General features: G+C 48.5%; 1 protein-coding gene across 4 annotated transcripts in view; it reads left to right on the forward strand.

Annotated features, from left to right (window-relative positions):
• The window catches only part of LOC147114920 (sodium/potassium-transporting ATPase subunit beta-1-interacting protein 3), a 942,742-nt gene that overhangs the window by 505,195 nt on the left and 410,354 nt on the right, over positions 1 to 27,193 (forward strand). For all 4 annotated transcript variants that reach the window (XM_085993038.1, XM_085993035.1, XM_085993037.1 and 1 more), the window contains exon 3: positions 20,357 to 20,437. In XM_085993038.1, the coding sequence (XP_085849164.1) occupies positions 20,357 to 20,437 (81 nt within the window). The remainder of the gene's footprint in view (positions 1 to 20,356; positions 20,438 to 27,193) is intronic.

The following is a 27,193-nucleotide window of genomic DNA, read 5'->3' on the forward strand; positions in this document are numbered from 1 at the left end:
CAGGATGTGTGGAAACACCCCCATAAATCTGGTAAGTACTTCATTTTTGAATGCCTATTAATGGAACTGTAGAACAGGAGTGTAGTGTAGAAAGGTAATGAGTGTAGTCTATACAAACTGATACTACAGTACAGTATTTAGAATTAACTGTCACTTGTTTCTCAATGTATAAATGTGAGGATGCAAAGAAAGTAAATGTGAACAATAACTTCATCATTTTTGTCTGTTCACAGGTGCACCTGGATCTTCCAGCTTGGGCATAAGACACAAATGCCTATTACTAGCACCATCTACACCACCGAGACAGTCTGTGCCAAAAACTGAAATTGGAATCACCAGAATAGGCTAACTTCATCACCGACACTGGTTAAATCTTCTGCACATGATTGGCTCAGTGAAATTAGCATTACCTATTGAGGAAGGTGAATTGGAGAAACCCTTGCAGACAGTAGGAACAAAAGAAAGATAGTGTAAATAAAGAAGTTAAGCATACCTTTAAGGCAAGAGTATTATTGCATCAATAGGATATTCACCCTCCAGTGCAGGATTCCATTCCATTGGCGAATTTTGAAAAATCCTTTCTTGATCTGCATGAAGAATAAATGTAAAGGTGATATTACAATCTGAAAGTATTAGCTTGGCTCATTTGGTAGCAATCTTGCCTCTGAGTCAGAAGGCTGTAAGTTCATAGCCCAATCATCGACTTAAACACAAAAGGCCCAAAATTGCATGGGCTGCAATCCTGGCAGTTATGCTAGGATTATGCCTGCTGGTGCTAACACTGCCAGTGAATGTGGGCTCAGTGGAAGGGTCTCTCCTCTGTATGGGCTACGTGGATGCCTGTGTTGCCTGCATATTTATTTTTGGAGCCCATAAACGCTGGTGCTTGCTGCATCTGGTGGGGATGTTTGATTCTGCTTCCCTTCCCACCCCCACACCACCGTCCCACCCCCCCACCTCCCCACCCCTGGTGGCACAAGAGAACCGTCTTTCTGCCTTCCACCCTTCAAGAGGCTGATACGCTTCATCTCACTGCTGCGTACCAAACTCCACACTGATGTAGGGTCTCACTGAAACTGGGGAAGCGGAAATTCCCAGTTTAGGGAGTCCTTCCTGCAGTCCTGTCCCCTCTGATACAGGGAACCATGCTTGGGGTGTGTTATGTTCATTAATAAATAGACATTCTTATTATGAACACAGCTCGCTTCTAGCTAGTCATTTATTCAGTACACGTTTTCTAGGTACAGTATCTGTAGAGACTTCCATGTGTGCTCCTGTGTGCAGGCTGCCATCTTGACTGTTGCCTTGTGGGTCGCCTAGTGCCTCATGGGTAATGTAGTCTTAATATCATACAGCTGGGTAGTGTAGTCTTATACATACAGCTATATACAGCTCTACACAGCGCCACCTAGTGTCCACTATAGAATGACATGCTATTGACCACTACAGGGTGGACAGACAATCTGCCTTAGATAAGGCTTCACAGGAATTTCTTGAGAGGTTGAGAAGCAAGTATGCCAAAAGGCCAGTGCAATTATAGAGCCATAATCCAGGCTGGCACTTCAGTGCCATATTGAGTGAAAGGTTAAACCAAAAGCTTATTCAAGTGGATGTAAGGGGTCTCATGGCATACAGGGAGCAGGGAGTTTTCCCAGTGTCTGACCATTATTCCCTTTTAACCAATGCACTCAAAAACAGATCATCTGGTCTTTCATTAATTTATAGTTGCTAGGACCTTCCAATATACAAATCGACTGCTGTGCCTGTCTGCATAACAGCAATAACTGCACTTCAGAAGTACTCCATTGGTTGTAAAATGCTAAGGCTGTGACGAGGATGAGACACTATGGCCTAGAAATTCGGGGGTTTTAGCACCGGCCATTGCCGCCCGATTTGGGGAAAAAATGAGGTGGGTCCCGCAGCGGCTGCCACTGCCACTCTGCCATTGCCCTTGTCACTGCCTCTCAGCCAGCCAGCCAGCCAGCCCAGTCTGCTGCCACCCATGCTGAGGTGGTGCAGTCTACAGCCGGGCCTTCTAGGTCCAGAGCTGATCGGGGTCGTCCTGCATCAGAATACCCATGGTTGCCTGAAATAAGAGTTGAGAGTAGTGCTCATCTTCATAGCTACAGAGAGAACAGAGCAGACTGATGAGCATGGCTGAAGGGCCTCCTACAGTCGGTGACACAGCTACCCTGTTGCTTCTTTGGTAAATCGTATTCTTCTTAGACACATCTCCTCAGTAAGGCCTTCATATGACCTGTGTTGCGTGCATAATATATGGTGAAGGGTAATATCTGGTGGGCTGCATCCTCCTTAAATGTTGCATAATCCTGTGGGGTGGGGGGAGAGGGGTGTTGCGATTGTGGAGGAGGTACCCTGGGGTTGGAGCTGCCCAGATTATTTATGTGGAGCCTGGAGGAACATTCCTGCTCCTCCTGGCCCCACATAAATAATTTAAAAATTACCATCGAGGGGCCTCTTCTGCTGTACCACCAGTACAACTGGTCGGAGAGTGCACGAAGCACAGTCCGCTCAGTTCTATCCTAAAATGGCAAACGGGGTCCTATGTTTGTCATTAGACCTTGCTTGCATATTAAGAGACCCTACCGCCTGTAACAGGCGGGCACTTTGGCCACCCAGCAGTAGGCCCTTTAAATGATGACAACTGGAGTGTTGGCATTAATGGGGCCGCATGTCTACCGACCCCATTTTAAGGCACTTGCCACCTGGTTAATGCCGATGTGGCCAAGTTAAAATCAGCCTCAATGGATTTGTGCCAAGTATTTCCACTGTTTTTTCATCTGATTCAGGCCAGAAACTTTGTTAATATAATTCTTCAGCACCTCCTATATCTCCATCCATAGGATAGCTTCCAGTGGTAGCATCTCTTAGAAGATTCTGTTTCCTCTTTGTATTCTCTGAATTTGGCTGAACAACTCAAGTTTTCATAACTGAAGGATACCACTGGCTTTGGGCTATTGTCCTCCCTGATTATGTCACTTCAAACACATTGGGGGAAAAATTGGGTATCGCCCATTTTGGGGTGCTTATATCAGCCGGGCGCAAAGTTTAGCACCTGGCGCTAATTCTCGCCTCCGACTACAAATTTCGCCTCTATCACCCCTGGAGGTGATTTGAGCGCTAAATCAGGCGCTACACACCTCTTTTTTAAGGCGCAAACGTCAGGGAGCGAGGTGCTACCTCAGAACGCTGCCGAAGCTCAGGCGATATCAGTAACCATGGAAGCCAGACAGATTGGCACCATCCAGTTCTTAATGGGGAGGGGCCATCTTGCTGGCCAGCCACACCCTACTCACTGCGGCCTTGAATCTCGGCCTGGAGAGACCTATAAAGCAATTGTGTTAGAAGCACTAATGCAAAGGCCCAGGGAAGGAGCTGGGCGCTTAGGAACCTCAAAAGTGGTGCTGAGGGCCAAAACTCCTTAGGACAGTGCTAAATCTTTCCAGGCGTCTCTCTCCCTCTCAACCTGGGTGTACCAAAAATTTTGCCAACAAGAAAAGGCAGGAAGCGCCTGCCTTTAAATAGCGCTCCCCCAGTCCCTTCCCGACTTGAAAACGTTCCCCTCTACCGGTCGTACCTAGCGGCAGGCGCTAAGGTAAGGGGCGCAACTCAATATCCGGTCCGGGGCACTACCGGGGCATTGCACGCTCGACTGACGTCTCGATCTGTGGGTGCAGGAGATCGTGGCGGTAGTGTTTAGCGCCGCCACCAAACGTCTAGTCAATTTTGTGGGCGGCGCTAAAATCGCCACACTCGGGCGCTAAAATCACCACGCTACCGGGAGGCGCTAACCAAACAAATTTTTCCGCCATTTACTCCTGGATACATCAAGAATTTATCATTTTATTGAGCATTGCAGCTACATGTGCTAAGTGATATAATGAATGACAGGAGGCATAAACAGCTGAAAGGCACTGATCTACCTTACCAATTATTACTTGTTGCTTCATCAATTAAAGAGGAGGTTCTGTTATTGGCAGCTAAACCTGGAAAGTTAACAGAGGGAATTAACAGACACTGTCGGACAGAAGGGAAGATATATAACTGCTTAATAATGATGGGAACTGGTGACAAGCCAACCATGCATGTGTTGCTAGTACAGCACATTTTATTTTGGACTCACTGGTGACTTCATGGGCCCAATTTCAATGTTTTACATCTGCACTAAATTAGTTTGTGCTTGATATGCCTATCAATTAGTCCAATAAAAGGCGACGAGTTAAGAACGTAACTGAAGGTTTTTATTGGCTAAATAACAGAGCCCACCCTCGTGGGTGATCCGATCCAACAGGGAGGAATACTAGCCAGTCAGCTACCTTTATACCTGGGCAGGTAATGGGCGGAGTCGGAGGTGGTCAGCCCAGGTATAACAGTGCGACAAGAGGCGACCTCGTGTAGTGATGTGACAGTGAGAACAGTGAGAACAATATACAGTAATAACTATAACAGTGGTTTACCACATTCACCCCTTGTTTAGATTAGAGTCCGGCGGGGTGAAGTGTATTACCAGCTCTGGTATGTCAGTCTGTCCGGAGGCTTCGTTAGCCTCTCCGATCGTCGCAGCGGCGGTGTTACATTATCCGGTGTTAAAGCTGGTGTCTGCGTAGTCGGCAAAGGCTCGTGGGGTTCCGGCATGCCGTCTACCTCGGCTGGACTCGGGGGGTTGGGAGGGGGGGGTGAGGGTGCGAGGTCTCGTAAGGAGACAGTGTCCTCCCGTCCGTCTGGGTAAGCCACATAGGCGTACTGGGGGTTGGCGTGCAGGAGGTTCACCTTCTCGACCAGGGGGTCCGTTTTATGGGCCCTCACGTGCTTTCGCAGCAAGACGGGTCCCGGAGAGGTCAGCCAGGTTGGTAGGGTGGTTCCCGTAGTCGACTTCCTGGGGAAGACAAACATTCGAGCATGGGGGGTGGTGTTAATGGCAGTGCAAAGTAGTGACCGGATGGAGTGCAGCGCAATCGGGAGGACCTCTTGCCAGCGGGAGGTTGGGAGGCCCTTAGACTTTAAGGCTAAGAGGGTGGCCTTCCATACCGTCGCGTTCTCTCTTTCCACCTGGCCGTTCCCTCGGGGGTTGTAGCTGGTGGTCCTGCTTGCTGCAATACCCCTCTCCAATAGGAACTGACGGAGTTCCTCGCTCATGAAGGAGGCGCCCCGGTCACTATGTATATAGTTCGGGAACCCGAACAAGGCGAAGAGTTTGTTCAGGCATTTAATGACCGTGTTACTGGTCATGTCTGGGCAGGGGAAGGCAAAGGGGAAACGGGAGTACTCATCAACGATGTTGAGGAAGTACACATTACGGTCGGATGACGGTAGGGGCCCCTTGAAGTCGATGCTCAGACGCTCGAAGGGGCGGGTGGCCTTGATCAGGCTTGCTCTGTCCGGCTTATAGAAGTGCGGTTTGCACTCAGCACAGATCTGGCAGTTCCTGGTCATGGTCCTGACCTCCTCGATGGAGTATGGCAGGTTGCGGGCCTTAATGAAATGGTAGAGTCTGGTGACTCCGGGGTGGCAGAGGTCATTGTGGAGGGTCTGAAGTCTATCACTTTGTGCGCTGGCGCATGTAATGCGTGAAAGAGCATCAGGGGGGTCGTTCAGTTTACCGGGCCGGTACAAGATCTCATAATCATAGGTGGAAAGCTCGATTCTCCACCTCAAGATTTTGTCGTTCTTGATCTTGCCCCTCAGCTTGTTATTAAACATGAAGGCAACCGAGCGTTGGTCGGTGAGGAGGGTAAATCGTTTGCCTGCCAAGTAGTGCCTCCAGCGCCGTACTGCCTCCACAATTGCCTGGGCTTCCTTCTCGACCGACGAGTGTCGGGTCTCGGGGCCCTGTAGGGTCCTTGAGAAGAAGGCTACCGGCCTACCCTCCTGGTTAAGGGTAGCGGCTAGGGCGAAGTCGGATGCATCGCTCTCCACTTGGAAGGGGATTGACTCATCCACTGCGTGCATTGTGGCCTTGGCTATGTCTCCCTTAATGAGGGAGAAGGCCGCGCACGCCTCTTCCGTGAGGGGGAAGGATGTGGTTTTCAGGAGGGGTCTGGCTTTGTCCGCATAATTGGGTACCCATTGGGCATAGTAGGCGAAAAGCCCCAGGGTTCTCCTAAGTGCTTTTGGACAGTGGGGGAGGGGTAGCTCCATGAGGGGGCGCATTCTTTCGGGGTCGGGGCCGATGACTCCGTTCTCTACTACACAGCCAAGGATGGCAAGGCGCGCTGTGTTAAACACGCATTTCTCCTTATTGTAGGTGAGGTTCAGCCGTTGGGCCGTACGGAGGAATTTCTCCAGATTCACGTCATGGTCCTGCCGGTTGCGGCCGCAGATGGTGACGTTATCGAGATAGGGGAAAGTGGCCTGTAGTCCGTTCTGGTCAACCATCCGGTCCATCTCCCGTTGGAAAACCGAGACCCCGTTGGTGACACCAAAGGGGACCCTAAGGAATTGGTAGAGGCGGCCATTCACCTCGAAGGCGGTGTACTGGCTGTCCTCCGGGCTGATGGGGAGTTGGTGGTAGGCCGACTTGAGGTCGATGGTCGAGAATACGCGGTATTGTGCAATCTCATTGACCATGTCCGATATGCGGGGGAGGGGGTATGCGTCCAGCTGGGTGTATCTGTTTATGGTCTGGCTGTAGTCGATAACCAGGCGATTTTTGTCGCCGGTCTTGACTACCACCACCTGGGCACGCCAGGGGCTGCTGCTCCCCTCAATAATGCCCTCTTTCAGGAGTCGCTGCACCTCAGAGCTAATGAAGGCTCTGTCCCCAGCGCTGTACCGCCTGCTCTTAGTAGCGACAGGTTTGCAGTCGGGGGTGAGGTTAGCGAACAGGGAAGGTGGCGGTACCTTGAGGGTGGATAGGCTGCAGGTGTTACGCGGTGGGCGGTTTAACTTTCGCTGGTTGTCGACTGTGAGTGGGGGGAGGGGTCCACCGTATGCTAGGGTTACACTTTGGAGGTGGGATTGGAAGTCCAGCCCTAGTATGACGGCAGCGCACAGCTGGGGGAGTACGAGGAGTTTAAAATTTTTATACTCTGTCCCTTTAACCGACAATGTCACGACACAGTAGCCGCTGATGTCTGTGGCGTGCGACCTCGATGCCATCGAGATGCGGCTGCGCGTTGGCAGGACGGGGAGGGAGTAGTGGCTCACCGTGTCTGGGTGGATGAAGCTCTCCGTGCTTCCGCTGTCGAACAGGCAGGTCGTGGCGTGGCCGTTGACTTTGATGTCCATCATTGAGCTGGCCAGGTGGTGCGGGCGGGCTTGATCCAGGGTCACGGAAGCTAGGGTGTAGATGAGCGCGTCGTTGTCATGACAAGATGGCGGCGAAGATGGCGGCCCCCGTAGTTCACATGAGGCTCTGTTTAAATTGTTTGCCCCGCACAAAGATGGCCGCCCCTGCTGTTCCCATGAGGCTCTGCAGGCTTCGGCTGCCCCGCACAAAGATGGCCGCCCCTGGTTTTCCCATGAGGCTCTGCAGGCTTCGGCTGCCCCGCACAAAGATGGCCGCCCCTGGTTTTCCCATGAGGCTCTGCAGGCTTCGGCTGCCCCGCACAAAGATGGCCGCCCCCAGGGTTCGCATGAGGCACTGCTGGCTTCTGAGGATTTGCTTCTGCAGGCCTTGGAGAAGTGGCCTTTCTTGAGGCAGGTTTTGCAGGTCGAGTTTTTGGCTGGGCAGCGCGACCTCGGATGCTTCTCCTGGCCGCAAAAGAAGCAGCCAGCGGCCCGATCGGGGTTGCCTGATGTCGGGGCCGGTACCGGGGCTAGCGGGCCCGGTCGGATCCGTGATGCAGACGCTGAGGTAGGTCCCGGGGGCAGCGCTGTGAAGGGTGGTGGGGTGGGGGTCGGGCCCGAGTCCCAGGGTCGCGAATAGTACCTGGCAAACGCTTCCTGGTCTTGCTGGGTGGCCTCTAGGGTGAGGGCGAGGGCTTCGGCCTTGTCCAGGTCTATGTCCTTAGCTTCAAGCAGTCTTTGCCGTGTGTAGTCGGAACGTAGGCCTCTCACCAAGGCGTCGCGGACATTGTCTTCCATGTTCGCAGTAGCCGTCACCGCTTTAAAGTCACAGTTCCTGCCGAGTTGTCTCAGCGCTCGTGAAAATTCAGCTATCGATTCTCCTGGCTGTTGCTGGCGAGATCTTAAGAGATGCCTAGTGTACATGTAGTTTACCGGGCTCCGGTACTGCTGTTTCAGTAGGTTGATGGCGTCGTCGTACGTAGTCATGTCCTGGATGAGTGTATATACTCTCGGGCTCGCTTGGGCTTTCAGGACTCTTAGTTTGGATCTCTGAGGGACGACGGCTTCCTCCAGGTACGATTCGAAGCAGTCCAGCCAGTGTTTGAAGTCGTTGGCTGAGTTTGGTGCCTGTGGGTTTAGATCCAGGTATGGTGGTTTCAAGGCTTGCAGCCAAGCCGGCTGGTGTGGCCCGTTGTCTGGAGGCTGCTGTTGCTGTGCTGCTGGGTGAGCTCCTTGCTGTTGCTGTTCATTATCAGACATCTTTAAAATTTAGCCAATAAAATTGATATGCCTATCAATTAGTCCAATAAAAGGCGACGAGTTAAGAACGTAACTGAAGGTTTTTATTGGCTAAATAACAGAGCCCACCCTCGTGGGTGATCCGATCCAACAGGGAGGAATACTAGCCAGTCAGCTACCTTTATACCTGGGCAGGTAATGGGCGGAGTCGGAGGTGGTCAGCCCAGGTATAACAGTGCGACAAGAGGCGACCTCGTGTAGTGATGTGACAGTGAGAACAGTGAGAACAATATACAGTGATAACTATAACAGTGGTTTACCACAGTGCTCACAGGCATAAGAGTGCAGTTTAGTAGCAGAAGCAAGAACATCTTTTGATAGACTGCTCTGCCCATTGAATCATAGAATGGTTACAGCACAAAAGGAGGCCATTCAGCCCGTCAAGCCCGTGCCGGCTCCCTGCAAGAGCACTTCAGCTAGGCCCACTGCCCCGCCCTTTCGCCGTATCCCTGCAAAAAATTTTCCTTCAGGTACTTATCCAATTCCCTTTTGAAAGCCATGATTGAATCTGCCTCCACCACCCTCTCAGGCAGTGCATTCCAGATCAAAACCACTCGCTGCTTAAAAAAGATTTTTCCCATGTCACCTTTGGTTCTTTTGCCAATCACCTTAAATCCGAGTCCTCTGGTTCTTGACCCTTCCTTCAATGGGAACAGTTTCCCTCTATCTACTCTGTCTAGACCCCTCATCGTTTTGAACACCTCTATCAAATCTCCTCTCAACCTTCTCTGCTCTAAGGAGAACAACCCCAGCTTCTCCAGTCTATCCATGTAACTGAAGTCCCTCATCCCTGGAAACATTCTCATAAATCTTTTCTGCACCCTCTCTAAAGCCTTCACATCCTTCCTAAAGTGCGGTACAGGAAACTCTTTTTTATCCGGCATGGACGGGAGCGGTGTGCTGCCGGTTGATCAAAAAGTCCGGATTACAGAGAGGTATACTTACCAAGGTACGAGAGCTCCATACACGGCCACAGCTGCAGGAGCCCCGGTTACACGGCACTTGTGCAGGAGACCCTGTTGCACGGCCACAGATCCAGGAGTCCCTATTGCACGGCCACAGGTGCAGGAACCCCAGTTACATGGCCACAGATCCAGGAACCCCGGTTACACGGCCACGAATATACAGTAAAACTTACCTGAACCTACTCCTGAATTTTGCTGGTTAAGAGAGATTTCCAGATTTAGGTGCCAGTTAAAAGAGAGTTTCCTGTACCCAGAATTGGACACAACACACCAATTGAGGCCGAACCAGTGTTTTATAAAGGTACATCATAACTTCCTTGCTTTTGTACTCTATGGGCTGGATGTTGTCAATGGGGAGCTTTTGGAGGCGGGACTCCCACTTGTCAGGTTTTAGTCCCGCCTCCATCGACTTTTGGCCAACCTACACTATTTTCCCTTGATTGACTTTCTTAAGCCCGCCTAGCGGGCTTAGCAGGCCAATTAAGGGGAAGCTGGTTACAGAGAATGTCAGCATATGACGTTTCATCTGTCAAAAAATTTTGACAGATGAATTGTCATCATTTGACTGTTCTGTGAAGCTGTCAAACACTGACATTCTATGTTGTTTGATGAGTTCTTGCATTCAAGACTCATCATGCCTCTTTTGTGAGCAGAAATTAGATGGTTGTTGCATTGGAGAATGCAGCAGCCATCTATCATCTCTGCGGGTGAGATGCGAGAATCTCCGGTTCCCCAACGTTTGAAGCCTGCAGGAAGAAACAAAGGTAAGTAAACATTTTCTATCACTTTCTACTCACCTCACATACTTACCTCTCCACACTTGCACCCGTCACTGACCTTCACAGTGCACTTTTGCACCCCTCCGACCCCCACAGACACTCTGCTCGCCTCGGTGACCCTGGTGGATTTCGTTGTCTTCAGGAAGCCCGCGCTTGTGTGGGTAAAATGGGGATAATCCTCTTATCTGCCTGTTAACTACCTGTTAACAGGCAGTTAAGTGGCTGTAATCCCCTTCCCGCCTCCAGGAGACGGGACCCAGCGTGGGTCGGCCACCCGCCTCCCGTCTGAAAAACAACCGTTCACCACTACTCTCTGTTTCCTGTCACTTAGCCAATTCCGTATCCATGCTGCCACTGTCCCTTTTATTCCATGGGCTTCAACTTTGCTCACAAGCCAATTATGTGGCACTTTATCAAATGCCTTTTGGAAGTGCATGTACACTACATCAATCGCATTGCCCTCATTAACCCACACAAAGCGGGAGTATGTGGTTCTTTGTGCATCTGTGACTGATTATCATCAATAGGCCTGAATTTTAATGGGGAGGCAGGTTGGGAGTGGGGTCCGAAGTGGTCGGGAAATCTGGGAGAATTTAACAGCAGCGCCTGATTTGCATGGGAAACCTTTGTTTCCCATCCGCAGACAGCCAGATTGAGAGGCCGGCTCGCTGCGGGTGGGTAGGCCTGTGGCATTAGGCCGCAGGGAGGAGGGAGGGAGGGATTCCGTAGGGGCGGCCAGAGGAGCATGGGGAGGGCTGGGAGAGTTGGCGGGGGGGTGGTTCAAAAATGATTGGGGGCCGGGAGAAGTACATGGGGGAAGGTTGGGAACAATCAGGGGTCGGGAGCAGCACGGGGAGATGGGGTAGGGAAGGAGCATAAGCACAGAGCTTGGAGACAGAGCTGGGTAAATCACAATTGGAGTGGATCACAAGCAGAGTGGAAGAATTTGCTGATAGTAGGAATCGGTGGAGAGGAGGAAGGTGGTTTCTCGCATCCAACTCAAGTGGGTTAAGCTAAAGTTTAGTTAGTGGTATATTAATATAGGCATGGCAGGGCACCTCAGTCCCATTGAATGCACATTCTGTGCCATGTGGGAAGTCCAGGATGCTTTTCGTGTCTTGTACAACCACATGTGCAGGAAGTGTCGTCAGCTGGAGGAGCTCGAGCTCCGGGTTTTGGAGCTTGAGCAGCAGCTGGCATCACTGTAGTGCACCCGCGAGACTGAGAGCTTTGTGGATAGCATGTTTCAGGAGGTGGTCATCCTGCAGCTTAAGACTTTGCAGGCAGAGAGGGAATGGGTGACTGCCTCCCTTGCAGTTAGAATCAGGGGAATTTATAATGGGGAACAAAGATATGGCAGACCAATTAAATACATATTTTGGTTCTGTCTTCACAAAGGAGGACACAAATAACCTCCCAGAGATGTCGGGGAACATAGGGTCTGATGAAAGGGAGGAACTGAAAGAAATCAGTATTTGTAGGGAAATGGTGTTAGGAAAATTGACAGGATTGAAGGCCGATAAATCCCCAGGGCCTGATAATCCACATCCTAGGGTACTTAAGGAAGTGGCCCTAGAAATAGTAGATGCATTGCTGATCATCTTCCAACATTCGATGGAATTTGGAACAGTACCCATGGATTGGAGGGTAGCTAATGTTACCCCACTATTCAAAAAAGGTGGTAGAGAGAAAACGGGGGAATTACAGACCAGTAAGCCTGACATTGGTAGTGGGGAAAATGCTAGAGTCCATTATAAAAGATGTAATAGCAGAGCACTTGGAAAACAGTGACAGGATCGGACAAAGTCACCATGGATTTACAAAAGGTAAATTGTGCTTGACTAACCTACTGGAATTTTTTGAGGATGTAACTGGTAAAATAGATAAGGGAGAACCAGTGAATGTGGTGTATTTGGACTTACAAAAGGCTTTCGATAAGGTCCCGCATAAGAGATTAGTGTGTAAAGTTAAGGCACATGGGATTGGGGGCAAGGTATTGACTTGGATAGAGAACTGGTTGGCAGACAGAAAGCAAAGAGTTGGAATAAACGGGTCTTTTTCCGAGTGGCAGGCAGTGACTAGTGGGGTACCGCAGGGATCGGCCCTTGGACCCCAGCTATTCACAATATATATTAATGATCTAGACAAGGGAACTAGATGTAATATCTTCAAGTTTGCAGACGACACAAAGCTGGGTGGGCGTGTGTGCTGTGAGGAGGATGCCGAGAAACTCCAGGATGATTTGGACAGGTTGGGTGATTGGGCAGAAGCATGGCAGATGCAATATAACATGGATAAATGCGAGGTTATCCACTTTGGTGTCAAAAACAGGAAGGCAGATTATTATCTGAATGGCAATAGATTGGGAGAAGGGGCAGTGCAACGAGACCTGGGTGTCCTTGTGCACCAGTCGCGGAAGGTAAGCATGCAGGTGCAGCAGCAGGTGGTTAAGAAGGCAAATGGTATGTTGGCCTTCATAGCAAGAGGGTTTGAGTACAGGAGCAAAGATGTATTGCTGCAGTTGTACAGGGCCTTGGTGAGACCACATCTTGAGTATTATGTGCAGTTTTGGTCACCTTATCTGAGGAAGGATGTTCTTGCCATGGAAGGAGTTCAGCGAAGATTCACCAGGCTGATACCTGGGATGGCAGGAATGACGTATGAGGAGAGATTGGGTCAATTGGGCTTATACTCGCTGGAGTTTAGAAGAATGAGAGGGGATCTCATTGAAACTTATAAAATTCTGACAGGACTGGACAGACTAGATGCAGGAAGGATGTTCCCGATGGTCGGGGTGTCCAGAACCAGGAGTCACAGTCTAAGGATAAGAGGTAAGCCATTTAGGACAGAAATTAGGAGGAATTTCTTCACCCAGAGAGTGGTGAACCTGTGGAATTCTCTACCACAGAAGGCAGTAGAGGCCAATTCATTAAATATATTCAAGAAGGAGTTGGATATATTTCTTAAGGCTAAAGGGATCAAGGGATATGCGGAGAAAGCAGAGACAGGGTACTGAATTTGGATGAGTTGACGGCCCAACCAGTCCCCATTCACCACCACCCTCCTCCGCCTGGCTGAACTTGTTCTCACATTGAACAACTTCTCCTTTGACTCCACTCCACTCACTTCCTCCAAATTAAAGGTGTTGCTATGGGAATCCACATGGGCCCTAGCTATGCCTGCCTGTTCGTGGAATATGTGGAACATTCTTTGTTCCAGTCCTACTCAGGTCCCCTCCCTCGCCTCTTTTTCCGGTACATTGATAACTGTATTGGTGCCGATTCCTGCTCTCGCCCTGAACTAGATAAGTTCATTCACTTTGCTTCCAATTTCCACCCTTCCCCCACCTTCACATGATCCATCTCCGACTCTTCCCTTCCCTTCCTTGACTTCTCCGTCTCCATTTCTGGCGATCGGCTTTCGACAAACATCCACTACAAGCCCACTGACTCCCACAGCTACCTGGACTACACTTCCTCCCACCCCGCTTCCTGTAAGGACTCTATTCCATTCTCCCAGTTTCTCCATCTCCGCTGCGTCTGTTCTGACTATGCCACCTTCCATACCAGTGCTTCCGACATGTCTTCCTTTTTTCTCAACCGAGGATTCCCCTCTACTGCGGTTGACACGGCCCTTGACCGTGTCCGTTCTATTTCCCACACTTCTGCTCTCACCCCTTCCCCTCCCTCCCAGAACCACGATAGGGTTCCCCTTATCCTCACCTTTCACCCCACCAGCCTCCACATTCAACGGATCATCCTCCGCCATTTCCGTCACTTCCAACGTGATCCCACCACCAAACACATCTTCCCCTCACTTCCCCTTTTAGCATTCCGAAGGGACCCCTCCCTCCGCGACACCCTGGTCCACTCTTCAATCACCCCCAACAGCCCTTCTCCTTCACCTGGCACCTTCCCGTGCAAGCGCAGGAGATGCAACATATGCCCTTTTACCTCCTCCCTTCCCACTATCCAGGGCCCCAAACACCCCTTCCAGGTGAAACAGCGATTTACTTGTACTTCTTGCAATTTAATATACTGTATTCGCTGCTCACGATGCGGTCTCCTCTACATTGGGGAGACCAAATGCAGATTGGGCGACCGCTTTGCGGAACACCTCCGTTCAGTCCGTAATGGTGACCCTGAGCTTCCGGTCGCCTGTCACTTTAATTCTCCGCTTCACTCCCACTCTGATCTCTCTGTCCTCGGCCTATTACATTGTTCTAATGAAGCTCAACGTAAGCTCGAGGAACAGCACCTCATCTTTCGATTGGGCACTTTACAGCCTGCCGGACTCAACATGGAGTTCAACAATTTCAGATAATTATCCCTGCCCCCATTTTTCATGCAGTGTGATTTTGCCATTCCCATTTGCAACATTTTCACAGCATGTTCTTTCAATTCCTTCCTCCCCTCCTAAACGCCCCCCCCTGTCTCTGCACCTGCTTAATATGTTACATTTCCAGCTTTTTCCAGTTCTGATGAAGGGTCCCAGACCTGAAACGTTAACCCTGTTTCTCTCTCCACAGATGCTGCCTGGCCTGCTGAGTATTTCCAGCATTTTCTGTTGTTATTTCAGATTTCCAGCATCCGCAGTATTTTGCTATTATAGATAGATAAGGTGGTTATTAGCAGAGGCATAAAATATAAGAGCAGGCAGTTTATGCTTAAACTAGTTAAAACACTAGTTAGGCCACAGCTAGAGTACTGCGTACAGTTCTGGTCACCACATTACAGGAAAGATGTGATTGCACTAGAGAGGGTACAGAGGAGATTTATGAGGATGTTGCCTGGACTAGAGAATTTTAGCTATGAGGAAAGATTGGATAGGCTGGGGTTGTTTTCTTTGGAACAGAGGAGGCTGAGGGGAGACTTAATTGAGGTGTATAAAATTATGAGGTGCCTTGATTGAGCGGATAGGAAGGATCTATTTCTCTTAGCAGAGAGGTCAATAACCAGGGGGCATAGATTTAAAGTAATTGGCAGAAGGATTAGAGAGGATTGAGGAGAACATTTTTCACCCAGAGGGTGGTGGGGGTCTGGAACTCACTGCCTGAAAGGGTGGTAGAGTCAGAAACCCTCAGCACATTTAAAAAGTACTTGGATATGCACTTAAAGTGCTGTAACCTACAGGGCTATGGACCAAGAGCTGGAAAGTGGGATTAGGCTGGATAGCTCTTTTACGGCCAGCACGGAAACAATGGGCCAAATGGCCTCCTTCTGCACCATAAATTTCTATGATTCTATGATTCTAAAACCTGTAAGTAGTTGGTGGGATGTCCTTCCTGCTGCTGAACACGTGTTCAGCTTTGCGAGGTTAACAGAGGACGTTAGCTGGAACATTGAGCTCCAAAATGGCAGCGCTGGCGTCATATCAGTGTTACACGCTGATTGATGTCATGATCTGCCGGCTCTGCATACTTCTGGCGGATGGTCACTTCGCGTAAATGTCTATGATTCTATGATTCTAAGTGACCTTATAACCAAAATGATGCGTTAACTACAGCTACATCAATACTTGTCTCTCAAGTGACTCCAGATGTTTTACAATCCAGCCAAGGTAGATTTGTTTTCTGCCGTGTTGCCTGAAGACACCTGAGGGGAAATAATTTGAGCTCCTACTGGCAGAAGGGAATGTCACTCGCCAGTAGTGCATATCGGAAGTGCATACCCTAATAACAACATAAGAACATAAGAAACAAGAGCAGGATTAGGCCATTTGGCACTTCGAGCCTGCTCCGCCATTCAATAAGATCATCACTGATCTTCTACCTCATCTTCACTTTCCTGCACTATCCCCATATCCCTTGATTCCTTTAATATTCAAAAATCTATCGATCTCTGTCTTGAATATACAATTTTCCGGTATGTGTTGCTGCTGGGCAAGGTTCTCACAGGTGCGGGCTGTCGCTCTGCTAAATTCATCATCAGTGCACCTGTTTTATGCCCATAAAACGGGCGCACGATGTTGAATTTTGCCCCTATAATTTCCTGAAAGTGTGAGTGCAAAGTGATGAAGTCATAACAAGGCAATAGAAGTTTGGTTTTATAACTAGGGAAATAGACTGCAACAGTGTAGAAGTAACAATAAGTAGAAGTACATAAAAGTTAACAACATGGAAACAGGTCATTCTGTCCAACCAATCCATGTCGGCATTTGCCCTCCACCTAAGCAAATAGTCCTAATCACATTCCCAAATCGCTTTAACCTCTTTTCCTTCATCCACCAATCTTATCTTAAGGTGGACATAACTGGGCTGAATTTTAATGGGGAAGGCGGGTTGGGAGCGGGGGGCTCCGAAACAGTCGGGAAACCCAAGAGAACGGGGAGGCCTCTTGGGGGGGATCAGAGGCCTGTGGAGGTAATCGGAGGTCTGGGGGGATTGGAGGCCTCGTGGTGGGGGAGGGGGGTCTCCAATCGCGGGGGGGTGGGTTAGGCAGTGACCCTGGATCCAGGAGGTAAGTGTAAAGGCACTTACCTCCTGGATCCAGCAGTCCTTGCCTTGCTTTAGCTGGCGGGTTTCATGAGGCCTGCAAAACTCGACCAGCTACAGTTAAATTCAAAAGGGTGGTTAAAGCAGAAGCTTCCAGCCTCATTATAATATTTAAATAGACGACCCGCCTCCTGGGAGCGGGTTGGCTGCACGCCTCCGTTGAAACCGGAAGTAGGCGGGTTGGAGGCAGGTTCTGGTCGGGCTTCAGATTTTTAACATTTTAACTTCCCACATGCCCCAACCCACCCGGTTTTTTAGGTTAAAATTCCCCCTACTATAATTAGACTGAGTATTCCAGGGAGGAGCGAATTCAACCACTGTTTGTGCCCCTGATCATTGACCAGTGCATCTTGGATTTGTGCATTTGTGTAGATATCAGGGAGGAGCGAATTCAGCCACTGTTTGTGCCCCTGATCATTGACCAGTGCATCTTGGATTTGTGCATTCGTGTAGATATCAGGGAGGAGCGAATTCAACCACTGTTTGTGTCCCTGATCATTGACCAGTGCATCTTGGATTTGTGCATTTGTGTAGATATCAGGGAGGAGCGAATTCAACCACTGTTTGTGTCCCTGATCATTGACCAGTGCATCTTGGATTTGTGCATTTGTGTAGATATCAGGGAGGAGCGAATTCAACCACTGTTTGTGTCCCTGATCATTGACCAGTGCATCTTGGATTTGTGCATTCGTGTAGATATCAGGGAGGAGCGAATTCAACCATTGTTTGTGTCCCTGATCATTGACCAGTGCATCTTGGATTTGTGCATTCGTGTAGATATCAGGGAGGAGCGAATTCAACCATTGTTTGTGTCCCTGATCATTGACCAGTGCATCTTGGATTTGTGTAGATATCAGGGAGGAGCGAATTCAGCCACTGTTTGTGCCCCTGATCATTGACCAGTGCATCTTGGATTTGTGCATTCGTGTAGATATCAGGGAGGAGCGAATTCAACCATTGTTTGTGTCCCTGATCATTGACCAGTGCATCTTGGATTTGTGTAGATATCAGGGAGGAGCGAATTCAGCCACTGTTTGTGCCCCTGATCATTGACCAGTGCATCTTGGATTTGTGCATTTGTGTAGATATCAGGGAGGAGCGAATTCAACCACTGTTTGTGTCCCTGATCATTGACCAGTGCATCTTGGATTTGTGCATTCGTGTAGATATCAGGGAGGAGCGAATTCAACCACTGTTTGTGTCCCTGATCATTGACCAGTGCATCTTGGATTTGTGCATTTGTGTAGATATCAGGGAGGAGCGAATTCAACCACTGTTTGTGTCCCTGATCATTGACCAGTGCATCTTGGATTTGTGCATTCGTGTAGATATCAGGGAGGAGCGAATTCAGCCACTGTTTGTGCCCCTGATCATTGACCAGTGCATCTTGGATTTGTGCATTCGTGTAGATATCAGGGAGGAGCGAATTCAACCATTGTTTGTGTCCCTGATCATTGACCAGTGCATCTTGGATTTGTTTAGATATCAGGGAGGAGCGAATTCAGCCACTGTTTGTGCCCCTGATCATTGACCAGTGCATCTTGGATTTGTGCATTCGTGTAGATATCAGGGAGGAGCGAATTCAACCATTGTTTGTGTCCCTGATCATTGACCAGTGCATCTTGGATTTGTGTAGATATCAGGGAGGAGCGAATTCAGCCACTGTTTGTGCCCCTGATCATTGACCAGTGCATCTTGGATTTGTGCATTCGTGTAGATATCAGGGAGGAGCGAATTCAACCATTGTTTGTGTCCCTGATCATTGACCAGTGCATCTTGGATTTGTGTAGATATCAGGGAGGAGCGAATTCAGCCACTGTTTGTGCCCCTGATCATTGACCAGTGCATCTTGGATTTGTGCATTTGTGTAGATATCAGGGAGGAGCGAATTCAACCACTGTTTGTGTCCCTGATCATTGACCAGTGCATCTTGGATTTGTGCATTCGTGTAGATATCAGGGAGGAGCGAATTCAACCACTGTTTGTGTCCCTGATCATTGACCAGTGCATCTTGGATTTGTGCATTTGTGTAGATATCAGGGAGGAGCGAATTCAACCACTGTTTGTGTCCCTGATCATTGACCAGTGCATCTTGGATTTGTGCATTCGTGTAGATATCAGGGAGGAGCGAATTCAGCCACTGTTTGTGCCCCTGATCATTGACCAGTGCATCTTGGATTTGTGCATTCGTGTAGATATCAGGGAGGAGCGAATTCAACCATTGTTTGTGTCCCTGATCATTGACCAGTGCATCTTGGATTTGTGTAGATATCAGGGAGGAGCGAATTCAGCCACTGTTTGTGCCCCTGATCATTGACCAGTGCATCTTGGATTTGTGCATTCGTGTAGATATCAGGGAGGAGCGAATTCATCCATTGTTTGTGTCCCTGATCATTGACCAGTGCATCTTGGATTTGTGTAGATATCAGGGAGGAGCGAATTCAGCCACTGTTTGTGCCCCTGATCATTGACCAGTGCATCTTGGATTTGTGCATTCGTGTAGATATCAGGGAGGAGCGAATTCAACCATTGTTTGTGTCCCTGATCATTGACCAGTGCATCTTGGATTTGTGTAGATATCAGGGAGGAGCGAATTCAGCCACTGTTTGTGCCCCTGATCATTGACCAGTGCATCTTGGATTTGTGCATTCGTGTAGATATCAGGGAGGAGCGAATTCAACCACTGTTTGTGTCCCTGATCATTGACCAGTGCATCTTGGATTTGTGCATTTGTGTAGATATCAGGGAGGAGCGAATTCAGCCACTGTTTGTGCCCCTGATCATTGACCAGTGCATCTTGGATTTGTGCATTCGTGTAGATATCAGGGAGGAGCGAATTCAACCACTGTTTGTGTCCCTGATCATTGACCAGTGCATCTTGGATTTGTGCATTCATGTAGATATCAGGGAGGAGCGAATTCAACCACTGTTTGTGTCCCTGATCATTGACCAGTGCATCTTGGATTTGTGTAGATATCAGGGAGAACAGAATTCAGCACAGCTGTGATGGCTCCCAGGTTTGGATAATTTGTCTAGCTTCACACATGAAGAATAATTATTTGGGCAAGTTGCCTGAGGACATCTGGCACTTATAGAACTATATAGGCTAACACCTTCAGCACAAAGTAGCTTTTATTAGACATTCTGATCAGAAGAGGGTTAACTGCCCAAGAAGAGAATCTTGAACCTAAGCATGAACAGAATAAAATGTGCTATGCTAGTCTGAAGATCTATGACAGCTGTAAAAAGAGACGTGTCCCTAAAATATCTGCTTCTAAGCATGTTTCTCATTTTCTCTCTGCTTGTAAACGATGAAAATAACATTTTGCCCAGGTCAGCACTCTGAATAAATTGGGACTATGGTAGGTATATTCTTGACACAGTATAAATCTTTGTTTATTGGTTTACATTTGGAGCACCTATATTATTGACTTCAATTTCTTACAGGACAGTTGAATAGGGGAGGGGTGAGAAGCACTCAATTCTCGGTGTATTCACTCTGCCTTATACTTTCTGGTGTCTATTTATTATTGATTTAACTATTTTTCCTTCTTTCTTTGTTATGTGCCTAGTACTCTATCTGGACAGCTTTGTGGGTCGCCTGGAATGTATTCATTTTCTGCTTCTATTTGGAAGTTGGAGGACTCTCAAAGGTAAGGACCAGCTTTTAAAACAACCATTATATACAAAGCCAGCTGGAGATTTCCTGGTTTGTATTGGTTTTGGAGTGAATGATGAATTGAAATTGAGCCTCACCACCATCCCCCTTTAGTGAGATGTCAGAGCCATTTGTTTTCTCCTTGCCCTTACTTCTTTTCAATGGGCGCCTGGTTTGACCACCTGAGGACTAGTGCAGCAACTCTTGTCCTTGCAATTCACTTACTCTGCTGTTAACTTGTAATGTGCTGTATGTTCTTAATTACCTTAGTCTTTATTACAAAAAGGTTCTCTGTACTTCAGTTTTCATTCTTCCTAACACTAAAAAACAAAAATATGAGAACAAATGATACTGTAGAATATGAAATTAGGTAATGTGGTGTCCTCTGGGAATAATGTCTGCAGAATAATTACCTGGCCTTTGTTAATTGCAGCGATTGCTCATCAGATATTGCCTGATTGTCTGAGGTATCCAGTACCTAATGGTTCAAGGTGACCCATCTTTATGTATAGTAATTAGCATTGTTACTTTCTAGATAACAAATTCAGGGCTCATTGGTTGGCAATTGTGATAAACCTGCCCAGAATATTTAAGTGGGGAAAAATGCATTTCTTTTTCTGCTGTTGGGTGTTACAATGTAGAGTGCAGCTTTTACCCTGACAAAGTGTGAATATAATCATTATCAGAGACAATTCAAATTACGTTCTAATTTCAGTGATACATTTTACTTTTAATTGACATCAGATCAAGAAGAAAATGAATAAGATCCCCACATTAATAGATGATATTACTGTGTGTTAGGGATTAGCAGTAATCAATATTTGGATCAAGATGAAATTTAAATTATGATCATTCACAATGAATATATTATAATTCATCATGTTCCCCCATCTTTCCACTAATTGTATACTGAGAATGTTGTTCACCATATTGACCATTGCCCTTCCTCTGAGCTCACTGCCATTTTCTGACACATGATTAGCCGAACAATAGCAGTTTAAATATGCTCATGTCCTCTGTTAAAGAAACCTATGCTTTTACCAAATGAATAGGGACCCATTTGCATGACCTGTGCATTCAAATTTCCTTTAAATACTGAACTTCCTTTGCAGCTTTCAAATTGGGGTGCCCATACTTTCTACTGACAATGATTATATTCTGAATTATTTGCTGTGAAATGTTCCAACTGCTACATATTAAAATTACAATGATAAATTTTGACAATAAAATGTTTCATCAGAATTTTTGGAAAAAATGCATGGTTCTTTAAATACATTTTTTGAGTGCTCTTTTCTTAGTAAATTATCCCTCATTTTTGGTCTGTCTGGCCAAGCCACATCTACTGTCCATCCTTCACTCTGTAGTTGCATACTAGTACTGTAACGCCCGACACCACCTCCTAAAATGCATAAACCTTTTTTGATGTGCTAACATGCTTCTTCACAAAATCTTCAAATCATTACCATTCTGGTAACTCTGGCTCCAACCTGAAGAAGAGCAATCCTTATTGGGTCTATGTGATATTTTTCCATTTCTTATACCAGCCATCCTGTGTCCTTCCTGAGTGACATTGCCAACTTAGTGCCAACTCGCAACTGAATTAGTGGCAGTTTTATGATGTGAGCCCATGCCCACTGCAGCTGAGTTGAGATTGCCCAATCTCATTTTGAATGGGACCCGTATACCACGCAGATAAAGAACACTTTCATATAGACAAGGTCAATTTTAACCATTCCCACCAGGTGTGAAACAGGCTACAGCAGGTCGGCCTGATTCTCCTTTTCATTGACTTCAATAAAAAGGAAAATCACGGCGGGGTGTAAAACAAGCGGCTGACCCATTGTGGCCTGTTTCGCACCTGGCAGGAACGGTTAAAATTGACTCCTCCTCACCATCTTTAAATTTCATCAGCCCTCTCGATGCACGAGTGCTATAGGATTGTTTTCTTGCTGATCCAGACACTAAAGGAGAAAGGATTTATCAGTGACCTTGTTAGGGAGATTTTGCCTCTACACTCCAATTGGTGTAACAGAGGCTGTTGTGATTCAGCGATTGGGGTAGACTAACTAGCATTGAAACAGATCACCACTAAAAGTATCCAACTGCCTAATAGTAATTTTTAAAAACTCTCCCTTACAAATGTTGGGGGTTCTCCAAGTGGAGGTTGTTGGGATGTCTTGTTCTGGGCACAGACGGGACAAGCGGAGACAAAGGCCCGGGTGTTGGCTTCAATAGAGGGCCACCAGAACCTCCTCTTAAGGAACTCGAGAGTCCGACGGATCCCAGGATGACCAGTCAATCGAGAAGAGTGCCCCCATTGAAGGACCTGGGCGCGCACCTGACTGGGAACATAAAGGCTATGAGGAGGGCCTCCTCCAGGGTCAGCCTGCTGACGTTGGGCCCCTCGCACCACAGTCTCAATCTCCCATGCGATGGGAGCAACGATGCAGGAACTGGGGATGATAAGTTTCGGGGTCCGGTCTTTTTCCGAGGGGTCAAACTGGCAAGAAAGGGCATCCGGTTTGAGGTTCTTAGACCCTGGGCGGTAAGACAGGAGAAAGTTGAACCGGTTAAAGAAGAGAGCCCACCTGGCCTGCCGAGGGTTGAGGTGCTTGGCGTCCTGGATATATGTCAGATTTTTATGGTCCTTAGGGGAGCGCTGGGACAGGACAGCCCCGACTCCAATATCCGAAGCATCCACCTCTACGATAAAGGGCAGGGTGGGGTCAGGGTGTACCAGAATGGGAGCAGAGGTGAAGCTTTGTTTGAGCCCCTGGAAGGCCCGTTCCGCTTCAGAAGACCAACTGAACCGTAAAGACGAGCCCTTGGTCAATGCGGAGAGGGAGGCGGCAATGGAGCTGAAGTTGTGGATGAAGCGTCTGTAAAAGTTGGCGAATCCCAGGAACCGCTGAACCTGCTTAACCAACGTGGGACGCCACCAGTTCAAGACGGCTTGAACCTTGCTAGGATCCATCTGGACGCTTCCACAGGAGATGACGTAGCCCAGGAAGGTGACCTTAGAGACGTGGAATTCACATTTCTCGGATTTGACAAAGAGATGGTTCTCCAAGAGTCTCTGCAGCACCCGTCTGATGTGTTGGACATGCTGCTGGGGGGACTTTGAGAAGATGAGAATGTCATTCAAATAAACAAACACGAACTGGTTCAGCAGGTCCCGGAGCACATCATTGACCAGAGCTTGGAAGACAGCAGGAGCGTTAGTGAGACCAAAGGGCATGACGAGGTATTCCCAGTGACCACTAGGGGTGATAAAGGCAGTCTTCCATTCATCCCCCTCCCTAATGCGGACCAGGTTGTACGCATTGCGGAGGTCAAGGTTGGAGAAGATGGTAGCTCCCTGCAGCTGCTCAAACGCTGAAGACATCAAAGGGAGAGGATAGCGGTTCTTAATGGTAATTTTGTTAAGCCCCCGATAGTCTATGTAAGGCCTGAGACCACCACCCGCTGGGGAGGTGGAAGGGCGAATGAAACCTGTAGCGAGGGCTTCCTTGATGTATTCTTCCATGGAAACATTCTCAGGGCCAGAGAGAGAGTAGAGCCGACCCCGAGGGGTGCTAGTGCCAGGCAGGAGATCAATGGCACAGTCGTAGGACTGGTGTGGGGGGAGTGTAGTGGACCGCCTCTTACTAAACACAGCATGGAGGTCCGAATATTCAGGGGGCACATGTGCAAGGTCCAGCTGATCAGCTGGCTCGGGAGAGGAAGGACGGGACAGACTAGGGAAGACCTTAAGACAGTTGGCTAGACATGAAGGACCCCACTCCAGCACAGTCCCGGTAATCCAGTCAATGTGAGGGTTGTGAAGAGAGAGCCACGGATGTCCAAGAACGAGAGGGAGCTCAGGTGAATCGATAAGGTGAAACTGCAGCAACTCTTGATGTCTCTCCCCTACTTGGACATGTAATACTCCAGTGATATAATGAATACGCCCAGAACCAAGGGGCCTGCCGTCGAGGGCGGTGACTTGTAAAGGCTTGTCAAGGCGGGAGAAAGGAATTTCAGGCTGCGCGCAAGGGTGGCATCGATAAAACAGCCAGCGGCCCCGGAGTCAACAAACGCCTGGAGGTTGTACTGTTGTCCCTCCCAAGAGAGACGAGTGGGAAGCAGGGTTTGGAAGACAGAAGGGGTAGGAGAAGGGATTTGATCTGTCAGTATTTTCCCAATCCTCCTGGCTTTTTCCTTAAGCTCAGGGCATGTGGCTTTGAGATGGCCAGACAGGCCACAGTAAAGACAACGCCCCTCTCTCAATCTCCTCTGTCTCTCAAACTGGGAGAGCCGAGTTCTGCCGAGTTGCATAGGTTCCTCTTCGGTGCTAACAGGTGGACGCGGGGGTACTTGGAAACTCTTGGTCAGATTCGAAACACCGGAAGATCTCACCTCTGTGGAAGTAGTGAATCTCCTCTCTCTACCATGCTCCCGGAGGCAGTTATCCACTCTGATGGCAAGGGAGATGAGCGTGTCAAAGTTCTCCGGAACCTCTCTGGACGCCAGTTCATCTTTGCTGGATTCGGAAAGGCCATGAAGAAACGTGGAGAGAAGGGCCTCAGTGTTCCAGTGGCTTTCCACAGTGAGTGTGCGGAACTCAATGGTGAAGTCGGCTATGCTGCAGTTGCCCTGGCGGAGATTCAAAGTCTCTTAGCTGCCTCCCGTCCACTCACAGGATGGTCAAAGACTTTGCTCATCTCTTCGGCGAAAAGGAGAATGTCCAAGCAGACGAAAGATTGCGGTAGCCCAGGCGAGAGCTTTTCCTGAGAGTAGTGATATGATGAACACTACCTTAGAGCGGGGTGATAGGAACATGGAGGGTTGGAGTTCAAAAACTAGGAAGCACTGGGTCAAGAAGCCGCGACACTTGCCTGGATGACCGTCATAGCGCTCTGGCGCGGGTAGGCGAGGCTCTCGGTGAGTCTGGAGGTCGGCGACCGGTGGGGTAGTACCCAAAGGAACTGACTGAGGAGGAACATCCTGAGCAGAAGCCACAGCGGCTGGGTGTTGAATGGTCTAAGTCCACGTATTTACCTTGTCTGAAATGCTTTGGAGAAGTTGCTCAAGGCGGCCGAGGAAAGCACCTTGATGGGAGAGAATAGAACAAAATTCCTCCATCACTGCTGGGTCCATACTGGCTCAGTCTTGCTGTCAGGGCGAGGCTGGTTCTGGACCCAAGTGCAGACAGATGAGGTGAGAAGCAGGTATGCAGTCTTAAATAAAAGTACTTTACTAGAATCACACAGGCAAACAGTTACAAACATAGGAGCTCAAGACAAGCTACCACTAGGCAAACGGCTTGTCAAGACTGAGCACAGAGGGAAGAAACCACAGAACTTAAATACAAGCAAAAACAGGTGAAACCAATAAACCTGATAAAAGGCAGTTAAGTAATAAACACAGGAGAAACTAGTAACAATTAGCAAAGGGAAAAAAACAAGTGAAGGTGCCACCTAGGGGTTACTGAGAGAACTAACCAGCACCCTCACAGAAACCAATACCTTTGAATGGACATGTTACAAGAGGATCTCTTTGTTTGGTGTCAGTCCCCTACATTGCCCCACTCAATGCTAATGCAATAGGATGGATATAGCATTAAAGGAAGGAATTCTGGAAATGAGATTTTTTTTAATGAAAATACCCAGAATTCAATAAGATCTTCAAAACTGGCCAACTGGCTGACATATTATTAACATAATGCTTTCTGCATAATATAAGTGCATAATATAAGTGCCACCCAAATATGGTAATTTACAGAGTTATAACAGCGCAACCAACATTTACCAGAGTTTGATACAAGACAAAATCACAGCAGTGAATCATAACACTGCTACCACTCACCAGGATTAGCCACAAGCCAATTAGCAAGGCTTACTCCCCATCATACTGTATAATGTACCATATGTGCTGTATACCATGAAATCAAAGTATGACAATCTTGTAACTGAAGAAAAATTGCAACAAAAAACATACTGAATTGTGCTCAATGGAAAGATTTTATAAAATATCCTGGCAGCATCACCACCATTTATGGTGATGTGAGTGTGGAGCCATGTTGTATCTGCTCATCACAGGTGCAAAGTAAAGACTCCAGAAGAAAGTCATCGAACTTTGTCGGCAATTTTAAATATTATTGACATACTGCAGCTGAAAATCATCACAGGAATGTAAAAACATGAAATTGAAAATGCTACAAGCTGCTTCTTAGGGCTCAATTTTAATGGGGAAGGTGGTTTGGGAGCTGGGGGCTTCGAAGCAGTCAGGAAACCTGGGAGAACGGGTTTCCCCACAGGCCCTGCTGAATATAACAGCAGGGCCCGGTTTGCGTGGGAAGCCTCTGTTTCCCACCCACAGTCAGCCAGATTTAGTGGCTGGCTGGCTCTGGGCCGGTAGGCCTGTGGCACTAGGCCACAGAGAGGAGGGAGGGAGGGATCGCGTGGGGGCCCGAGGATCATGGGGAGGGCTGGTGGAGCGGGGTGGCGGTGCAGTTCGGGTGAAGATTGGGTGCCGGGACCAGCACGGGAGGGGGCTCAGAGAATGATCGGGGGCCGGGACCAGTGGGGTAGGGGGCGGGGGTCAGTGACGATCAGGGGCCGAAGGAGCAGGGGGAGGGCTGAAGGATCAGGGGGGTTGTCGGCGGAGCAGGGGTCGGAGGAGCAGATCAGCGGATGGAGGAGTGGGGTTGTGGGGCGTTAGGAAATGATTGGCAGCCGGAGGAGCAGATCAGAGGTCGGAGGAGCATTGG

The sequence above is a fragment of the Somniosus microcephalus genome, chromosome 7 (genome assembly GCF_052327205.1).
Source record: "Somniosus microcephalus isolate GS21.2 chromosome 7, FLI_Smic_1.0, whole genome shotgun sequence".
Lineage (NCBI taxonomy): Eukaryota > Metazoa > Chordata > Chondrichthyes > Squaliformes > Somniosidae > Somniosus > Somniosus microcephalus.